We start from the raw sequence: 16,678 nt of genomic DNA on the forward strand, positions 1-16,678 counted from the left end.
ACACCCTGGACGGATTCAGATCTGTCTCGGCGCATCGCAACACCTTCGGCATCGGCCACACTGACGAGTTCAGTACTTCACTGGTACCATATTTGGTTAACATCTCAACGTCACGCTGTCAGCCTGCGCAAGTGAGGTGCACTTGGTGATCGTGCTTCGTCATATCATCGACAATCCGAGCCAAAGCAACTGCACGAAACGACCGACGTGAGGATCCCAGGCGACACTCAAGAAGCTTGAACGATTTGAGGACATCGTTGAGGACACTTTCGAGGACATCTTTAAGGGTATCTTTTTCCGCAGGCGACAACCCCCAACGCGACTTCCCATACGCAGCATATTCGGCCTTCTTGCCTCATAGTTGATGCCCCAACGCGACACATACGATCGATCGACACACGACATCTGACGACAGAACCTCTAGACTGTAAAAGTGAAGAATCTTACGCAGCAACCATGCCTTCCATGTTGAGATTCAGTCTTGAGCACCTTTTCGCGAAGCACGACGCTTCTAAATTTGCGGAAGTGCTGATTCCCCTCGAGCAGTAAGTATCGTTCAAGGTACTATAAATTAATGCTAATTATCACAACCCCAGAGCCGAGCGTCATCACTCTGTAGCAGCAGAAAATGCTCGCAGATCAAGCGTGGGCACTAACTCTGAGAAGCACGACAACGAGAAGGGCGACCTTACTCCACCTTCTGTGCGGTCAACACCAGATGGCACCCCAACATTGACTCTTGAGAGTCTCCGAGACGAGATCAATCATGACATCGCTGCCAGCGGGACCAACACGAGTTACGATATCAAGTCGAAAGTGGTCAACAAGGCCATTCAAGACATCGGCATGGGAACTTATCAATGGCAGCTCTTCACCCTGGCCGGCTTCGGTTGGTTTGCTGACAATCTGTGGCTCCAAGGTGTTGCTCTCACGCTGCCCAGCTTGAGCACAGAATTCGGTGTCGACAGCAACACTGTACGATACACCACTCTATCTCTGTTCTTAGGTCTCTGCATCGGAGCCTCTTTCTGGGGCATCGCCTCGGATATTATTGGTCGCAAAATGGCTTTCAATTGCACTCTTTTCCTTGCTGGAGCTTTTGGCCTTGCTGCCGCGGCGGGACCAAACTGGATCGGAACTTCCGCGCTCTATGCATGTATTGGACTAGGTGTTGGTGGGAATCTTCCCGTTGATGGCGCTCTATTCCTCGAATTCCTCCCCTTCGCAAGTGGCAACCTCCTCACTTTACTGTCAATCTGGTGGCCCGTTGGTCAACTGGTTAGCTCCCTGCTCGCCTGGGCCTTTATTCCAAACTACCCGACTCACTGGGGATGGCGATAATTCGTGCTCACCATTGGCGCAATCACCTTCGCCATGTTCCTCTGCCGGTTCCTCCTCTTCTACCTGTTCGAATCGCCAAAGTTCCTCTTGTCTCGCGGTCGCCAAGCTGAGGCTGTTGCAGCCGTGCACGGCATCGCTTACTTCAACGGCGCAAAGACGTGGCTCTCAGAAGATGTCCTGAACGCTATTGGTGGGCATCCTGAGGATTCGCCAGAGCAGAAGAAGCTAAGCGTCACGGAGATCATCAAGCGACAATTGGGCAAGTTTGGCCCAGAGCGTATTGCACCATTGTTCAGTGGCTGGAAGTTGGGACTGAACACCGCCCTGCTTTGGTTTATCTGGACCACGATCGGTAAGTAAATGTGAGTACAGAAGCTACTGTGTCAAGCTAACGGTCTGCAGGCATGGGCTATCCACTCTTCAATGCTTTCCTGCCTCAATACCTTTCGACTGCCGGTGGCCAAGCTGTCTCGGAGAACACAACCTACCGCGACTACGCCATCACCTCCGTAGTCGGTGTCCCTGGCAGTATCCTCGCATGCTACACCGTCAACATCAAGTACATTGGCCGCAAGGGCACGATGGCGATCGCAACCCTCCTCAGCGGCATCTTCCTCATCCTCTTCACACGAGGCACTACCTCAGGATACCAGTTGGCCATGAGCTCTCTCGAAGCCTTCTTCCAAAACATCATGGTAAGCGATCCCCATCTCACCATTTCTGAGCACCAGCTAACAGCATCACAGTACGGTGTTCTCTATGCCTACACGCCCGAAGTCTTCCCCGCGCCGAACCGTGGTACGGGAACTGGCATTTCCAGCACACTCAACCGACTCGCCGGTCTCTGTGCACCCATCGTGGCAGTCAATGCCGGCGCTCTCGATCCGAAGGCGCCAATCTACGCATCTGCAGGTCTCTTCTTCGCAGCATTTCTGGCGATGCTTTGCCTGCCGATAGAGACTCGTGGACGGCAGACATTGTAGCGCCGTAGATGAAACTACTGATGATGGTGGCGCAAGTTGTACCGGTTGGGCATTGACGAGGAGCAAACGGGCCTTGTCGGGAGCTGATGATACCCTTATTGGTTGATGAGCATATACTGCACGTCGATACAAGATCATGCTTACTTATCGCGAGAACTTCATAATCCGCACTTTTCAGGAGAAGACGAGGAGAGAGTAGAAGTTGAAATGCAAATCATCGTATTCACTAGGTACTTCCTTCTACACTTTCACCACCTCTTCCAAGCAGAGGAAACGTGCTCAGGTCATATTAGCATTACCATCATCGTCCAGGTCTAGCCATCCCGCCAATTCACCTTATCGCCGCCCCGCGCATTAGTGTAGGCGAAAGATTATCCTCTGGTATCGAACCACTGCCCAGCGCTGCACGATCAACCTTATCACGCCCTTGCTCGCTCCTGTCAGGCCAAATTTCATGGAATTTGATCGACGCATCACTCGTTGCAACAACAAGGCACCCCTCCTCTCGTGTGCGTCGCGCCTGTCCAGACATCGGTATCGATCTGTCCCCCGCGTGCCTCGGCTGCCCAGGCCCGCCATGAGGACCTCCAGGATATGCTACCGCAGACAGAGCACGTTCTTCTCCCCACCACGGGATACTAACCACTCTGCGACAGCTCGGCCATGCGAAGACTGCCACGCGATACGGATGCTCTGGTTGTGCGAAACCGAACGTTACAGCAATCTCTTGCTTCCTCTCACTCCAGACGAGAGAAGTGACCTGAGCATAGCAATCGATCGTGGCGAGGGTGGCTCCAGACATTGCGTGGAAGAAGTGAATGCAGCGGTCATTGCTCCCACCACCGGCAGCAATCAGACTGGATTGCCAAGGCGCAAACGCAATAGCTTTGACCGCAGCGTTGAGGGTGAAGAGGTGCTTCTCCTGACCAGGCATGATGGCACGCACGCCATTCTGGACAAGAGGTGTAGGTCCTCCCGGTGTGCCATTCCGAACAGTCACAGTAGCCACTGCAGTGCCTGATCCTTGCGTTCTGAGCAGTCTCTTGCTTTCGTAGAGAAACATCTGATTATCGTTACCACCCGTGGCAAAGTACTCGCCGTCGCCGCTCCATGCCATACTACAGATCTGCTGTGTGTGACACTCGAGCCTCGCCAGTAGGCTCATGCTCCCTTGCCAGTCGAACAAATCAACTTCGCTCTGCGTGGGCCACTCGATGGAGTAATAGTAAACGTGGCCGGCCTCATCGCCCACAAGCAATTCTTCAGTGTTCACCATCACGCCCGGCTTACGGACGGAAGGGCGTTTGACTGGATTCGGCCGGAGGCACACGCACGACACCGGCGCGGGCTGGTCACTGCTGAATCGAGGATTGAAGTCTAGTGGGCTCCAGAGTGTGATTTGGCCATTAGCACGGCCGATGGCCAAAATCGCACTGGCGCCTGCTGCGGAGCTGAAGGACAAAGACGTTACATGAGCGCCGAAGGGTGCCGTCAAAGAGTCGGGTATGTGCGTAGGAGTGGTACCGCGATTTTCTGACCATAGATAGACATGCTGACCCAACCCGACAGCGAGACATTGCATAGTGTGAGAGTACGCAAGTAACGAACAGTAGAAGTCATCCCGAAGCTGCGGCGCGTCCAAGACTCGAAACGGTATCGCAGGGACGTCTTTGATTTTGCGCCGGGATGATCTTGGCGATGACGGAGGGGTGTCCGTCTGCCACGAGTTGTTGCTCCAGTATGTACTGCTCCGTCCACTACTGCTATGAGATCGTCGAGGTGTTGAGAAGCTAGAAGCCGAGGGCGAAGGAGGCGTTGTGAACATCCGCGCGTTCCGCTCTATATCCATCGCGACCGCCAAGCGCTCACTGTGCTGCACCTCATCCTCGCTTGGTGTTTGACGATGGAGAAAGCCGGCTGTGTAATGTGGAGCGCTGGTACCACTTGTTACTCTGCCGCCTCTTCTATCGGTGACACTGGCGACTCCTTCAGTCACGATTGTGCCGCCAACGGACCAGACTGCACCAGCACTGATAGCACGGGGACTTCCAGGTCTGGCGTCTGGCACCAAAGTAGCGGCTCTTGATGGTGGACCAGCTCCAAAGGGAAATCGCCGCAGCGTAGCATACCGCTCTGCCATTCTAGCCGTGCGCGCGGGAGTTGGTCCGAAAGGGTCTGCGGTACGTGATGATTCTAGGGACATATTTGTAGCGCCGCTTCTTGGAGTTCTCGTCGATTTACGTACCAGTAGTGCCTCCTTCGAAGGAGTTCCGCTACGGGCAGGAATAAAGCGGTCCACAGATTCCAACGTGTCTGCCCGGGCACTTCGACGACGATGTGATGGATTGCGCTGAACATGGCCAAGCAGCTGGCTGGGATGTCGTTGGAGAGACAGCGGCGTCGCTTGGCTGCGTGTCTGCGGAAAGGGATATGCAGTGTGTGAGCCTTTTGCTATGCATGCCTTTGCCAGTGGCGTTACATCTTCCACAGCGTCGCTGGATTCCAGAACAGCATCCGTACCCTCGATAGGTTCCGTGAGGTCGACACGCGTGTGCGACGGTCGAGATACAGGTCGGTGCCCGGATTCGTCTCCGGGAGAACGTTCGTTATGCTCACCTACCGAATCAGATTCGAGTTCATGCTCGTAGCATTGTTCCTCATGATCTGCAGGTCCATCAAATTGTACAACGTCGAAATCTAGAGCGGGACGTGCCTTGTGTGGTGAAGAGGATCCTTTCAATGGTGACGAGCATTCACTCGTAAGTGGTGTATCGTAGCCGTCCTCACTACTACGCCACTCGGGGTGACTGTATGCAGACGAGGTTGGGCTGTGAGCAAATTCTTCAGATATGCGAGCTCTTGATGCTGCTTGGCGAGTCTGCTCGCAAAAATGACGGGGGTTGCCTGCTGGGGTCGAATCCACTGGTTCGTGAGAGGTCCGAACGCTGTCTGTGTAGACTGTGCCTTGTGTTATACTTCGACTTGAGGTTTGTTGGAAGTGGTTGGTCGACGGAGTCTTCAGTGATATCAGACTCGCTAAGGGTGTGTCTTGAGCATCGCTCCGTAGCATCTGGCTGCTCTCCTGCTCGCTTCGAGGACATCTCTTGACGGACGGGGGAGTTGTCTTGGGCAGCAAGCCCCATTGATGCCCGTGTCTTTGGGCCGGATGGTCCTGTGGGCTCTTCTGAGCTCGCGAGCTTTCTTCTGACTTGTTTACGTTCCGGCCGTTCTGGCGATGCTTTGGCAGAACGCTCGCCGCTTGGCCTGCCAGAGTTACTTCCAATGCTTCTTGGCCTGCCCCGCTGCTCGTCGGCCAAGTCTCGCGTTGAAGAGCTTGGACACAATACTGGTTTCCAGACTGTCCTTTCACTGCTTCCAGGAAGAGGGATTGGGGTGACTTCTTCGCTGTCTCCAACTTGGCGGACATATTGCGTCGTTGGTACGTAAATGATTTGCGAGCCAACCGAGTTGATTGTGCTGTTGGAGGCACTGTAGTGGCAAGTTTTGCAATGACCCCGTCGCCGCATTTGTCTTCTGTGGTCTTCAACAGAGTGGGATCCGTACGGGTGCTGGCCAACGCTGTATCGTTGTCCGACGACCCTGTTGTCTGCGCGATCTGACTCGATCCCACGAGCTGCGGAATCCTGCTCGTTTTGGCGCTTGGCACGTTGCCCTGCCTTCCAAGTACGCTATCTTCGAAGTGGACTGCTGAACATTCGGATGTTCTTGAGTTTGTAGAGGGTCCTGGTTGAGTTGACACTCTGAATGGTGCTTTTCTGACGAGTGAGTCGTCGCTCGGGGTTCTGAGGACTTGGCGATGCATCTCGGGAGGTCGTTGATGCGACGATTGAGGGCGTCTCCTCGGCTCTGTCATCTGGTGGTCCATTGTAGTATGATGTCGCAGCTGCTTCGATTGGTCCTCCAAGCTCGAGCGACGACCTTCTGCTTGGCAAGCGATCAACGTTGAGTGTGCTGCAATGTCTAAGGTCAACGGGCAAAGATTTCTGTCCCGGTCGCAGCGACACTCCACCGTCGAAGGTAACGTTGGGTCGTCCAAAGTCTCGCACGCTTGGTTCGCAGTCGGTGGACATGTTGGGCAAGGAGGTACGAGATGACGATGGCGAGTACTCGATCCAACTGAGGTGATCTGCGAAGTCTTCCTCCCAGGTAATCCCGTGACACTAGCACCAGAAGGCTTTGGTGGGACAGTCGTCGTTGTGAGCGCAGTAGTCGCAGCGCGCGATATGTGCACAGGAATCGCAGCCGACGAGCATCGAATGTGCTCTTGGTCTGAAGGCTCAGCAGAATCACTGCCTGATGGCTCAGCAGAATCACTGCCTGAGTCGAACATGCTCCAAGGCGGTGGCGACAGACATGGAAGACCAGTCGTCGAGAGTTGCATCTGGATATGAATAGTTATAAGAAATTCCGAGCATCCGGAGCCGCTGCAGTGCCTGGGTCCAGATTTGAGGACAGTCTAAGGTGCCATGCTGTCGGTCGTGGGTAATGCAGATGCGCGACCGGGCGTGGAGAAGACTGCGCAGTCGGCCGGTTGGTATCGCTGCTGGTTAGTATACTGTATACTGTATCAAACCCGTGCCGCTGCACAAAGGCGATGCAAATGCTGTCAGCATGGCGAAGCAGCGACGTACATGTAGGAGCAAGAACGTGACGCCGGCCGTCTTTCTCCATGCTGAATGTCGCTGCCTTCAAAGCCATCAGCCGGCTTCACCTCCTGCAATCTCCCCTAGCTACACAGCCGATCCGATCGCCACAGCACGTGAGGCGTGGCGATGGCAAGTGTGAGTGTTTGTGATGGTGGGAGGGCGAGGTGATGTCGCGGAGGGAAAGCTGACTTGACGTGGCCAGCACGGAGTTCCCCGCGTGTCTGGCGCAAGCGTCGACAAGAGCGAGCAGGCCCGCGAGAACGAGCGCAAGCAGATCGAACACTACAAGAGCCTCGAGCGTCAGGTGACTGAGAAGGTATGGCCACCGCAATGCTGGCCTGCGGAAGTGCTGTGCTGATGGTGGTGCTCAGATCAAGGCAGCAGACTACTCGTCCACCGCCCTCCAGCTCACCTCGTCACTCCTCTCCCAGAACCCGGAGTACTACACAACATGGAACCACCGCCGCGTGATCCTCGCAGACGTCTTCGCACGAGACCTGAACAACACCGACGCCCACGTTGAAGCCAAAGATGCCGAAGCAGCCGAGAAAGCTGGCCTCACCATACCCCAGCGCGAGATCCTCCTTCTGATCAAAGAAGACCTCCAGTTCCTCATCCCACTCCTCAGGCAGTACCCCAAATGCTACTGGATCTGGAACCACCGCCGCTGGCTGCTCACCTCCGCGGCCACCTACATCCCGCCCCGCGCCGCTCTTGAACTATGGCAGGGTGAGCTGGGCCTCGTGAGCAAGATGCTCTCGCTCGACAGCCGCAACTTCCACGGATGGGGTTACCGAAGAGAGGTCGTGGAGCAGATCGAGCGTCTGCGCGAGAAGAGCATGGTCGAGCCGGAGTTTGAGTACACCGCCAAGATGATCAGGAGCAACTTGAGCAATTTCAGTGCGTGGCACAATCGGGGACAACTTATGCCGCGATTGCTAGATGAGAGGACTGCGGATGTTGAGGACAGGAAGAAACTGTTGGACGCCGAGTTTGAGCTCATCACCGAAGCCTTGTACACAGATCCTTACGACCAGAGCTTGTGGTTCTATCATCAGTTCTTGATGTCCACGTTCGATGAGCGGAACCCCAAGGCACCGAAGATCCTGGCCAACGTGGGCAATGCAGAAAGGCTGGAATACCTGGAGCAGGAGATTGACAGTGTGAGGGAAATGCTCGATGGGGCTGAGGATTGCAAGTACATCTATCAGGCACTGCTGGAGTACTCTAGCAGATATCTTGAGGTCGACGCGGGCAACAAGAAGGTCACCACTGTGGAAATGAAGAGCTGGCTAGATGAGTTGAGAAAGATTGATCCTCTGCGAGACGGCAGGTGGGGGGATTTGGCTAGGAAGCTGAAGCTATGAGCCACGAGAGGCTGAACATCACAACTGTGTGAAGATCGCATGTCAATACCACACCTCATCTGCATACTGGCCCCACGACACCAACATGACTTCGGTCTCTTGGGAGCCGCCGAGCTATTACAAAGCTTGCTACCATGGTGCAAGTCATGTGTCATGCATTCACGTACCTGGACGTGGAATTTCGAACGTCGTCTTACACCTTCTCCAACTTGAGCTTACGGAAGCAATCTTGCGCCTCATGCAACTGCTCTGTCACATCGTACAACCGGATCTCTTCCCGCTTTGCCTGAATGTCATGTTCCTTCACTGCCACACGATCCAGACCTTTCTGGCCCGTCAAAATCTGCCCCAGCAGTCGACTCTGCGCGATGACCATGTCAGCTCTTCCACCACGCCGCACTTTGTCGAAAACCTCGAACGCTGCATCAACATCTTCCCGATCCTCAACAAGCTCGAACAGCTTCACCAAGACCGCACAATCCTCCATTGCCATCGCAGCTCCCTGGCCCAGCCAGTTCGATGTCGCATGAGCGGCGTCTCCCATCATACAAATCCTTCCACGATGATACGTCGGTGCCGGTGCAGATTCCCATTGATTGAACGTCACACCCGGCCCGCTGGTCATCACAGCATCGATTGCTCCCGTCTTCAACTTCTCATCCCACCCTTCAAACGTTCGTTCGAGATGTTCACGATCGATCTCAGACTTCCACACGGAGCTGTCCCACCCGTCCGGCGCGGAGCCGGAGACGGTGATGAAGAACATGTTGCCTTCGTTGATCGGTCCTGAAAGCGTGAAGCAGCCATTGCCAGCCACGGCTGTAAGTTGTTGTTTTCGAGGATCGACCAGATTTGTGCCAAGCTGCTCGATTTCTCGGTCGATGGGCAGAAGCGCGCGAGCGTCCCAAAACCTGGCGAAGACGGGCGCTGCGGCTTTGTGAGTGTCGCCGAGGATTATGTGGCGGATCTTGGAGCACTAGCCGTCGCAGCCTATCACTGCGTCGGCGGTGTGCGTGGTGCCGTCTTCGAAGCACAGAGTCAAGGGGGCTGTGCTGTTGGCAGGGTCTTCAGCGATGGAGATCAGCTTCTTGTTGCTGTGGAGGTGGGATTCGGGAAGCGTTTTGACGAGTTCCTACAAGAGTTGTTGTCGTCCTAATAATGTGTTAGCAGGCTCGCGGTATCGTCAAGTGGTGAACGAGGATGACTGTACCAACACCCCAAGGACCCTCGATTGTCTCTCAGAACTCCTCACCGGCGTTCGCACCACAGCCCTACAAATCCACTTGTCAACAACGTTGAGATGAACTGCTTCAAGAGGGGGGACTGACATACAACAATAGTCTGCAATACATCTCGCTTGACCGCCCGAGCATCTCTCAGGATTCGGTCAGCATCGATGCCCATACACCTCAGTGCAGCGAGAGCATTCGTGTGCATAGCAATTGCAGCACCGCGTTCGCTAAAGTTCTCCTTGCTTTCGAAGACATCAAAGGTGATGTGCTGGAGCGGGAGGAGGCCATTGGCGAGGCTACAGCCTCCGATGCTGCCACCTACTATTGCGATGCGGATCGGTGTGTCCATCGTGTTGGCGGTATGTATGGGATGAAAGCTCTGTCTTGGTGAGGCACGTTGCGATTGTCCATGGTGACTGATGATGAAGCTTCATATCGAATGGCCACATATGATGCACTCGTGGGCGTGGAGTTGGCCGATCTTTGGTCAGCTAGTTCGGTGGTACTACTAGCTGCATATGGCTGAGCTCTTAGGTGTTGATACGAACCTTATGCTGCATGTTACGTCAGTGCTCAGCAAAGACTTCATTGCCGAGAGATCAAAGTGCACTGGGACAGGACCATATCGGCAGATAGCAATAGTTTGTCGTCCAGGACAAGACCAGCTCTATTGACTCCTCGAATTCTGCATCCAATGCTAAGTAAAATGCAACAGCTGGAGAGTCATGCTAGGAATGCTGCTTGCTGACCCCCAGCATCTCCATCTGAGTGTCAGCGAAGACGCATAGAGTGCAGATACTCGTAGTCCGGCCACGACTCTCTCACCCTTCTCGCAAGCGTAAGTGCTCTGTCCCAGCCAAACGTCTCCCGCCATTGTTCTTCTCTATCATCAAGCGTAACATTCCCCGAGACCTTGCTCCGATCGACCCCAGTAGAGTTCTGTATCGATTGCAGAAAGCGTTTGAACCTTTCATTCGCCTGGAATTTCGCTGGCATGGGAGTGGATTCCCAAGTATAGAGCAATTTTTCCTTGTCCATGCCAATAGCGTCACAAAGTTTCTCGACCACATGCTGCCGCTCAATGACATCGTCCGCATCCAATACGATGGGTTCAAGGGGTGTGTCTGGGTGAGATGCGTACCAGTCAAAGATATAGCGTTGGAAGCGAAGCGTTGTGTAAATGTTGGCATATTGCGATTCGAGGTCGGGATATGGGTCGCCTTCTGCTCGTAGCCAGCTTTCGAAGATCAGTATTGGGTTGCGGATCAAGATGATTGGCGTCCAGGACAGCATTAAGCTGTCCGAAAACACTGTTGGATTCGTGCGCCATGTTTGCGCATAGCTTCCGATTGTGGAGTTCAGCTGTGCTGTTGGAGCAGTCTCCGTATCATCGTAGGTTGTCTCTACTGGCTGCACAAGATGCGCGTGGTCTTTCAGTAGGAGATGTTTGCGCTGTAAGGGGTTAGTCTGTCTCTGGTATAGACGTCTCGAACTCTTGGAAGGACGCACATCTGCCAATGATGAGCACAGAACCTCACCGAGTCGCTCGTGGCCTTGATCCATGAGTTTGTCGTGTTCTTGCCTGGCCGATACAGGTGCGTCGTCCAAGTCTACACCCCAAAAAGCGTCTCGAGTGTACTGGAACGCATCGAAGAATAGATAGTCGGACACCTGCCAATCCGGCTGTGCAGACAGCATCCGTGTCAACAGGTTAGATGCTGTCCTTGGGTGACTGAAGAGAAAAGCCCGATTCTGCTGCCATTGTCCCATCGTGAACGAGTCTTGGCGGTGTGCTGTTTACTGCTCGAAGTGATTGCATTGTACAAGCACAGAGCTGCGCTGAACGACATCTGAACGCCATGTTGTCACGCTACGAATTTACCTTGACTATCAGGAGTGCACGAGTGCTCGGCGCTAGATCGACCAGGTAGCCTAGTACTACTACAATCTATACCGCACGCTACTATACGTGCGGACACCATCTTTTAAAATGTGCTGTTGGCGGTTGTGAGCCTCCAAGGGTAAGCGTAGCGGAGTGGAGCTCTATACTATCCCTTTCTGGCTTCGTTGAAGGTAGCGTTACGCTACCCATAATCGACGTGTTACGACAATAGATGCATTAACAACACGAGCAGGTGTTTCTTACGAGTTCGCCAACAGGTACAGCGCGGTAGATCACGTGCCACTAAAACTTGAAAGTTGACCAATCACAGAGAGCACCAAGGCTGGTTAAGGGCTGGTAATAGAGCTCCACTCCCTCGCTAACGCCAACACCTACGCTCGAGTCGTGCGAGTGTTCGCAAGCTCACACGTCGCTACGGTGTAGCTGCTCGGTCGCTACGCTTAATGAGGCTCTTAGTTGTCTTGGCTCCGAGGATCCCCTTGGTACCCTCCGGAATATAGAGCTCTCTCTTAGATTACTTATTCCGTAATTCTTACCTTAGTATCGCCGCTATATCGGTATTCCTAAGCTCCGATTGAAATAATACCGTTAAAAGCCGGTAGAGCCTTATAAGATAAGCGAAGGGCGTTATTACTACTTTACGTATACGGAGTAAGATTTACCGATCCGGAGCTAGCGGGCTATCCTAGCTAATTATGACTTTTCTAAACCTTTTTAGACTAATTAGCGATCGCCTCGAATTTAGTAGCGATACTCGTTATTCTAAAAGCTGTTGAACAGGTACGGGTAGATAGTAGCGGAGTGGAGTAAGAGATCAATCTTCAACTGACTAATAGCACGAGTATACAGCAATATATCAGGAACCAATATGTTGATTGTGTTGGATGTCTATTTAAGCTAAAGGGGAGAGAAGGTATCTCCCTACAAGCTGAGTCATTATGGATGCCTTAGGCTGCCAGATCACTTCCTGATTGTTGACTCCCTTTGAGATGCTGCATCTTAACACTCCTACTCATCTCGTATAGGAGGTTACAGTCTGCTCACTTCCTGTCAATAGTACTTGGACCTTTTTATGACAGGTTCAGCTGGCTTACAAACCTCTGGAAGTGTGGACTAGTCTTTGGTTTTATAAACCCGTCTGCAACCATCTTAGAGGTTGGGGTGTACTCAACAGCAATAAGCCTCCTCCACCAAAGTTTCCTAACAGCGTTATAGGCAATGTTAATGTGCTTCGACTTGTCATGAACATGTACATCTTTCACCAGGGTGAGGGCAGCTTGATTGTCACCTCTTAATTGGACTGGTCTCAAATTTGATACAGTCTCCTGGTTTCTAGTGATTCTTGGTTGATGGGAACAGTCTCCCACTAACTCTGGACAATCTATTTCTCTTAGCAGTGAAGCCAGGAATTGGGACTGCTTCGCATATGCATTCATAGCTATGTATTCAGCCTCCATTGTGGATGTTGCTACAGACTTTTGCTTCTTGCTCATCCAAGAAACTGGTGCCCCATAGAGGAAGAAGACATACCCAAGGATTGAGACTCTGTCTGCTTTGTCCATTGCATAATCAGAATCACAGTATCTAATAAGGTGTCCTTTTCCAGACTTTGAGAACTGAAGTCCTAGATCAGGGTATGATCTTAGGTACCTAGTGATCTTCTTCAAAGCCTTCATGTGGTAGGTGGATGGGTCACTCACAAATGAGCTCATTCTTCCTAGGGCAAAAGCAATGTCTGGCCTTGTGATTGTTGCTGGCCACATCCAAGTACCATTGATACTCTGGTACTCTGCCTTGTCACACCTCTCATCTATGTGGCTTGAAGGTTTGAGGGCCTCATAGCTGTCCATGGGTGAGTGTGTAGGTGCTGCCTTCTCATAGTTCATTCCCATCTTGGCTAGGCTGTCCCTAACAAAGTGTCCTTGGTCAAGTTTCAGGATTCCTCTCTTCCTGTCCCTTGTGACTCTTATGCTAAGGATCTTTTTAGGTTTACCTAGATCTTTAATCTTGAAGATCCTACTAAGTTCTCTTTTGAACTAGAGAATATCTGTTAACTTTAGTATAGCAATTAGAATGTTATCTATATATATAAGGATTATGATCTCCCTCTTCTTATAGATAAGTAGGCATAGATCCACTTCTGACTATATGAATCCAATCTCTCTAAGCTTTGACACATAGAGTTGATTCCAATCTCTAGCTGCTTGCTTAAGTCTATACAAGCTTTTGAGGATTTTGAACACTATGTTTGGTGGAAGCTCAACTCCTAGTAGTAGTAACATAAAGATGTCTTCATAGAGGGTGCTTTCTGTGAATGTATTGTTCACATCCACTTGGTGAAGATGAAGATCCTTCTTACACACAATAGCTATAAACACCCTAAGGGTGTCCTGTCTTACTGTAGGTGCAAATGTCTCTATAAAGTCAACACCAAACTTCTGCGAGAAGCCCCTTGTAACTAGTCTAGCCTTGAACTTTTCAATAGCTCTACTAATGCTTCTCTTAATATCAAAGACCCATCTTGATGTAACCAGATTTGCTCCTTTTAGTGGAACAGAATTTTCCTAGGTGTTGTTACTCTATAGAGCATCTAGTTCCTTTTAGATTGCTTCCTTCTAAAGATGTCCCTATTTCTTGTCATTTATAGCATCCTTGTAGGATTTTGGAATTGGGACCTCTTGCTTATATGCAATAGCTTCTATAGTTACTACAAAGGCCATTTCCTTAACTTCTTCTAGGAATTCGCTATCCTATAGTATTGAACTGTCCACTAATTGTATAGCTGTAAAGAAAGCTTAGTGAAAAGCAGCAAGGTTCTCTAAGAGGTCTATTACTTCTCCCACTTTAGTAGTTAGTTCGGGCTTAGGGACTATAGATTTTGGGGCTTTCTGTTTTATATCATAGCCCTTAACATCATAGTCAGCCTTTCTCTTTCTAAGGGATGATTTAGGGACCGTCACTTGTGACCTAGTAACGTCTATTTCCTAGGGATCTAGGGAGCTTCTCTCAATTGGCTGATCGATTTTCTGAAATTTCCCTACGTTCTCCGGATGTTAGGGAAGTTATATAAACAGCTTTCTCGGCTGAGCGAGTTTAGGGCTCTTAATTAGCTGATCTATTTCGGGGGTGCTCTAATAGACGCCTAAATAGTAGGTAGATTGTCCTAAGGATACGTTCTTCCTCGGCCTTCCTAAGGGCTTCCTAGCTAGTGTACTGCTTAGTAGATTCAATGTTAGAGCATTAAGACCTATATCACCTCTAGGCAGTATATAGAGAGCGAGAGTAGCTAGACGCGACTACTAGTCGATCGTTACGAATAAGAGCGACGTATAGAGGATAGTACGTTAGGTCCTAAGATAAGGATACCTTACCTAGTTTAAACTAGCTAGCGAGACGGAGGAGTAGATAGAGAAGAGGAGGGAGACTAAGGAGATATAGACAAGGTAGTTATTAGGGTAGGCTTATAATACTAGTATACCCTCTATAAGGAAAGCGGGAAGGTAAATAACGGACAATAGTAGTATAGAAGAGGAGAGGGGTTTTCACCGCGAGCGGTTTCCCCTTCGTAAGACAGAAGTACGTAGAATAGCTATATAGGCTAAAGGGTACTACAATAGCTTAATAAACAATATATATATATATATATATTATTGTACCGTAATACCGACTCGTATCGCTAAATACGATATATTCGAAAGCCCTTATTAAGGCTATTCTAACGATCTATAAAGTGGGCTACTACCCCTAGGATTAAGGGAGTTCTACCTTATTTAATTGAAATAGCTTAAAGTTCTCTTTATATTAAATAGGTACGGGTAGATAGTAGCGGAGTGGAGTAAGAGATCAATCTTTAACTGACTAATAGCACGAGTATACAGCAATATATTAGGAACCAATATGTTAATTGTGTTAGATGTCTATTTAAGCTAAAGGGGAGAGAAGGTATCTCCCTACAAGCTGAGTCATTGTGGATGCCTTAGGCTACCAGATCACTTCCTAATTGTTGACTCCCTTTAAGATGCTACATCTTAACACTCCCACTCATCTCGTATAGGAGGTTACAGTCTGCTCACTTCCTGTTAATAGTACTTGGACCTTTTTATGACAGGTTAAGCTAGCTTACAAACCTCTAGAAGTGTAGACTAGTCTTTGGTTTTATAAACCCGTCTATAACTATCTTAGAGGTTAGGGTGTACTTAACAGCAATAAGCCTCCTCTACTAAAGCTTCCTAATAGCGTTATAGGCAATGTCAATGTACTTCGACTTGTTATAAACATGTACATCTTTTACTAGGGTAAGGGCAGCTTGATTATCACCTCTTAATTAGACTAGTCTCAAATTTGATATAGTCTCCTAGTTTCTAGTAATTCTTAGTTGATAGGAACAGTCTCCTACTAACTCTAGACAATCTATTTCTCTTAGCAGTGAAGCCAGGAATTGGGACTGCTTCGTATATACATTCATAGCTATATATTCAGCCTCTATTATAGATGTTGCTACAGACTTTTGCTTCTTACTCATCTAAGAAACTAGTGCCCTATAGAGGAAGAAGATATACCTAAGGATTGAGACTCTGTCTACTTTATCTATTATATAATCAGAATCACAGTATCTAATAAGGTGTCCTTTTCTAGACTTTAAGAACTGAAGTCCTAGATCAGGGTATGATCTTAGGTACCTAGTGATCTTCTTCAAAGCCTTTATGTGGTAGGTAGATAGGTCACTTACAAATGAGCTTATCCTTCCTAGGGCAAAAGCAATGTCTAGCCTTATAATTATTACTAGCTATATCTAAGTACTATTGATACTCTAGTACTCTGCCTTGTTATACCTCTTATCTATATGGCTTGAAGGTTTAAGGGCCTTATAGCTATCTATAGGTAAGTGTGTAGGTGCTACCTTCTTATAGTTCATTCCTATCTTAGCTAGGCTGTCCCTAATAAAGTGTCCTTAGTCAAGTTTTAGGATTCCTCTCTTCCTGTCCCTTATGACTCTTATGCTAAGGATCTTTTTAGGTTCACCTAGATCTTTAATCTTGAAGATCCTACTAAGTTCTCTTTTGAACTAGAGAATATCTGTTAACTTTAGTATAGCAATTAGAATGTTATCTATATATATAAGGATTATGATCTCCCTCTTCTTATAGATAAGTAGGCATAGATCCACTTCTGACTATATGAATCC

General features: G+C 50.0%; 8 protein-coding genes across 8 annotated transcripts; 3 read left to right on the plus strand and 5 right to left on the minus strand.

Moving 5' to 3' along the window:
* Positions 1–456: 456 nt before the first annotated feature.
* Positions 457–1,341, plus strand: CLAFUR5_01845 (Major facilitator-type transporter hxnZ; the record flags this gene model as incomplete). Its single annotated transcript, XM_047900993.1, has 2 exons — positions 457–545; positions 597–1,341. The coding sequence occupies 2 exons, from the start codon at positions 457–459 to the stop codon at positions 1,339–1,341; spliced, it is 834 nt and encodes a 277-aa protein (XP_047756256.1).
* Positions 1,342–1,374: 33 nt separating this feature from the next.
* On the plus strand, positions 1,375–2,324 carry CLAFUR5_01846 (MFS siderochrome iron transporter 1; the record flags this gene model as incomplete). Its single annotated transcript, XM_047900994.1, has 3 exons — positions 1,375–1,693; positions 1,744–2,036; positions 2,088–2,324. The coding sequence occupies 3 exons, from the start codon at positions 1,375–1,377 to the stop codon at positions 2,322–2,324; spliced, it is 849 nt and encodes a 282-aa protein (XP_047755107.1).
* A 331-nt stretch (positions 2,325–2,655) lies between these two features.
* Positions 2,656–4,527, minus strand: CLAFUR5_01847 (uncharacterized protein; the record flags this gene model as incomplete). Its single annotated transcript, XM_047900995.1, has 1 exon — positions 2,656–4,527. The coding sequence occupies one exon, from the start codon at positions 4,525–4,527 to the stop codon at positions 2,656–2,658; it is 1,872 nt and encodes a 623-aa protein (XP_047755106.1).
* Positions 4,528–6,013: 1,486 nt separating this feature from the next.
* CLAFUR5_01848 (uncharacterized protein) lies at positions 6,014–6,415 on the minus strand (the record flags this gene model as incomplete). Its single annotated transcript, XM_047900996.1, has 1 exon — positions 6,014–6,415. The coding sequence occupies one exon, from the start codon at positions 6,413–6,415 to the stop codon at positions 6,014–6,016; it is 402 nt and encodes a 133-aa protein (XP_047755121.1).
* Positions 6,416–7,117: 702 nt separating this feature from the next.
* Positions 7,118–8,358, plus strand: CLAFUR5_01849 (Geranylgeranyl transferase type-2 subunit alpha; the record flags this gene model as incomplete). The annotated part of the gene is made up of 3 exons (XM_047900997.1): positions 7,118–7,126; positions 7,194–7,307; positions 7,363–8,358. 3 exons carry the CDS (start codon positions 7,118–7,120, stop codon positions 8,356–8,358), a joined length of 1,119 nt encoding a protein of 372 aa, XP_047755120.1.
* Positions 8,359–8,551: 193 nt separating this feature from the next.
* On the minus strand, positions 8,552–9,124 carry CLAFUR5_01850 (6-methylsalicylic acid decarboxylase atA; the record flags this gene model as incomplete). The annotated part of the gene is made up of 1 exon (XM_047900998.1): positions 8,552–9,124. The coding sequence occupies one exon, from the start codon at positions 9,122–9,124 to the stop codon at positions 8,552–8,554; it is 573 nt and encodes a 190-aa protein (XP_047755366.1).
* Positions 9,125–9,596: 472 nt separating this feature from the next.
* CLAFUR5_01851 (uncharacterized protein) lies at positions 9,597–9,939 on the minus strand (the record flags this gene model as incomplete). Its single annotated transcript, XM_047900999.1, has 2 exons — positions 9,597–9,629; positions 9,691–9,939. The coding sequence occupies 2 exons, from the start codon at positions 9,937–9,939 to the stop codon at positions 9,597–9,599; spliced, it is 282 nt and encodes a 93-aa protein (XP_047755367.1).
* A 422-nt stretch (positions 9,940–10,361) lies between these two features.
* CLAFUR5_01852 (Pyrrolopyrazine biosynthesis cluster protein F) lies at positions 10,362–11,360 on the minus strand (the record flags this gene model as incomplete). Its single annotated transcript, XM_047901000.1, has 2 exons — positions 10,362–11,042; positions 11,100–11,360. 2 exons carry the CDS (start codon positions 11,358–11,360, stop codon positions 10,362–10,364), a joined length of 942 nt encoding a protein of 313 aa, XP_047755364.1.
* Between the last annotated feature and the right edge of the window lie 5,318 nt (positions 11,361–16,678).

This window comes from Fulvia fulva, chromosome 1 (genome assembly GCF_020509005.1).
Source record: "Fulvia fulva chromosome 1, complete sequence".
In the NCBI taxonomy this organism is placed as follows: domain Eukaryota; kingdom Fungi; phylum Ascomycota; class Dothideomycetes; order Mycosphaerellales; family Mycosphaerellaceae; genus Fulvia; species Fulvia fulva.